The sequence below is a fragment of the Catharus ustulatus genome, chromosome 2 (assembly GCF_009819885.2).
Source record: "Catharus ustulatus isolate bCatUst1 chromosome 2, bCatUst1.pri.v2, whole genome shotgun sequence".
Classification (NCBI taxonomy): Eukaryota; Metazoa; Chordata; class Aves; order Passeriformes; family Turdidae; genus Catharus; species Catharus ustulatus.
In genome coordinates, this window is record NC_046222.1 from 365,031 (window position 1) to 367,547 (window position 2,517).

Sequence of the window (2,517 nt, forward strand, 5' to 3'; positions counted from 1 at the left end):
GGCACCAACCAGCTCAGGAAGAGAAGTTCCTGAGCACGGATGGAAACAGAGGAGCCCAGAGCTCCCTCCCTCCCTCCCTCAGTAACCTCGCCTCAGCCGCGGGGCTGTTCGGAAATGGTTTGCAAGGAGCTTTATAGAAAATAGACGAGGGAGTGGGTGCAGCTTTCCATATATTTGCTCTAGGATATAGTAACAGGCACTAAAGCAAACACGGGCGGGGGAATGAGGGCGGCAGCTTCTGCTTGGCTCGATTTAAATGACAAAGTGCCGCGACAGCCGGGTCTACGCTACATTCTAGAGCCAAAGGGCTGCCCCGCGGGCCCGGGGAACATGCACCCAGCCGGGGGCCTCCTACAGCCGCAGGGCCTCGTGCCTGCAGCGAGCTGGGAATGCCATCCAACAGAACCCAACGCGCTCGGAAATGCACGCCGCTTCCCAGGGGGAGCAGCCGGACCGTGCGTTCTCCTCTCTGCAGCGAGAAGGGGCAAAAAAAAAAAAAAAAAAGAAAGAAATCAAGTTAAACTTCGCACCTGTCCAATAGAAATCTAATAGGAAAGAGAGCTGTACATGGTCACAGTCAAGTCCAGGCTCCAGGAACGTCCAGGAGGCCAGTTCCAGGTACTGGGCGAACACCGGGGTGTGAGCGCAGCCCACACGGGCACCGGGCACGGAACCTTCCGGGGCTGTGCATGCCAGGATCCTGCAGGTCCGGGCATGGAACCTTCCGGGGTTGTGCATGCCAGGATCCTCCAGGTCCGGGAACGGAACCTTCCGGGGCTGTGCATGCCACCATTACCGGGGGAGCTGGCCTGGGACGGCCAGGGCAGAGGCGTCAAGGGCGGCTCAGCGGGCGGGGGCGAGGCCATGAGTGCCATCAGAGGCCTAGCGGTCCCCTCGGTGCCCGGGTGCCATCAGAGGCCCGGCGGTGCTCTTGGCGCCAGCAGTCCCATCAAAGGCCTGGCGGTGCCCTCGATGCCGGCAGTCCCGTCAGAGGCCTGGCGGTGCCCTCGGTGCCCAGGTGCCGGCGGTGCCCTTGGTGCCGTCAGAGGCCCGGCGTGCCAGCGCAGCGCGGGTCCGCGTCCTGCTCGTAGCGGTAGTGGTAGCCCTCCATCTGGTCGCGGCAGGCCTCGCGCAGGTTGTGCAGCCAGCGCTTGATGCCGCGGCGGTTCAGGTAGAGCACCATGAGGAAGACGATGCCGATGAGCGCCAGGACGATGCCGAAGAAGACGTAGGACGCGGTCTCGAGCTGCCCGGGCTCGCCGCCGTCGCGCAGGGCGCAGGCCAGCGCCTCGGGCCGCAGGCGCAGCAGGGCCGTGCCGCGCAGCCCCGGCGGCGTCGAGCAGCGCAGGCTCCGCGCGTCGAGCACGCGGGCGGTGGTGGCGCGCAGCCAGGCCAGGAAGGGCCGCAGGCCGCAGTCGCAGCTCAGCGGGTTGGCGCCCAGGCTGAGGCGCAGCCCCCGCAGCTCGGGCCCGTCCAGGCTGCGCAGCTCGGCGGCCGCCAGCCGCTGCAGCGAGTTGTTGCGCAGGTCCAGCTCCTCCAGGCCGGGCGGCAGCAGAGCGGCCGGCAGCGCCCGCAGCGCGTTGCCCGCCAGCTCCAGGCGCCGCAGGGTGAGGTTGCGCAGGGCCAGGGCGAGCTGCTCCTCGAGCGGGGCCGCCAGCAGCGCCTGGTTCAGCTGCAGCGTGCGCAGCAGCGGCGCCCCGGCGAAGGCGCCGGCGGCCACCGAGAGCAGCGGGTTGTGGCTCAGGTCGAGGGTGCGCAGCGCGGGCAGCCCCAGCAGGGCCATGTCCTCGATGGTGTGGATGTTGTCGTGGCGCAGGCGGAGCAGGCGCAGGTCGCGCAGCGGGCGCCCGGCGAAGGCGGCGCGGGGCAGCACGCTCAGGTTGCTGCCCGCGATGCTGAGGTTGTGCACGGCGGGCGGCAGCTCCCGCGGGGGCTCCTCCAGCCGCTCGCAGCGGCACTGCTGCAGCTCCGGGGTGACCAGGCAGTAGCAGGCGGCGGGGCAGGCGGAGGGGCAGGCGGCGGGGGCGGCGGCGGGCGGCACGGCCAGCGGCAGCACGGCGAGCCCCAGCCAGGGCAGCCAGCGCCCGCCGCCCGCCGGCCGCGCCTGCCTGCGGGCCATGCTGCCGGCGCGGGCATGCAGCGCCGAGCGCCGGGGGCTCGCTCCTGCCCGGCCGCAGCCCCCGGGCCCGGCCGCAGCCCCCGGGGCCGAGCTGCCTCCGCCGCCGCGCCCGCACACGGCGGCTCTGCCGGCAGCGCCCGGCGCGCCCTGCCCAAATCGGGCCGGGGGGGTGGAAGGGGAGGAGAGCGAAGAGGAGGAGAAGGAGGAGGAGGAAGGAGAGAAGGGGACGGGTTGGGGCTGCCCGGCGCTGCGGGATGGGCTGGGGAGCGCCGCGGGCAGCGGCCGTCGGGGGGAGCTGAGCCGGGCTGGGCTGAGCCGGGCTCGGCACCGGAGCCGGCGCCGCGCCCACCGCGCCCCCGCCGCTGCGGGCCCTGGCCCGACGGGGCTGGCACCGTGCC

General features: G+C 71.5%; 1 protein-coding gene across 1 annotated transcript; it reads right to left on the reverse strand.

Moving 5' to 3' along the window:
- Window positions 1-1,039: 1,039 nt before the first annotated feature.
- On the reverse strand, window positions 1,040-2,119 carry TPBGL (trophoblast glycoprotein like). The gene has a single exon (XM_033085981.2). It carries the CDS (start codon window positions 2,117-2,119, stop codon window positions 1,043-1,045), a length of 1,077 nt encoding a protein of 358 aa, XP_032941872.1. The 3' UTR covers window positions 1,040-1,042.
- Window positions 2,120-2,517: the final 398 nt, after the last annotated feature.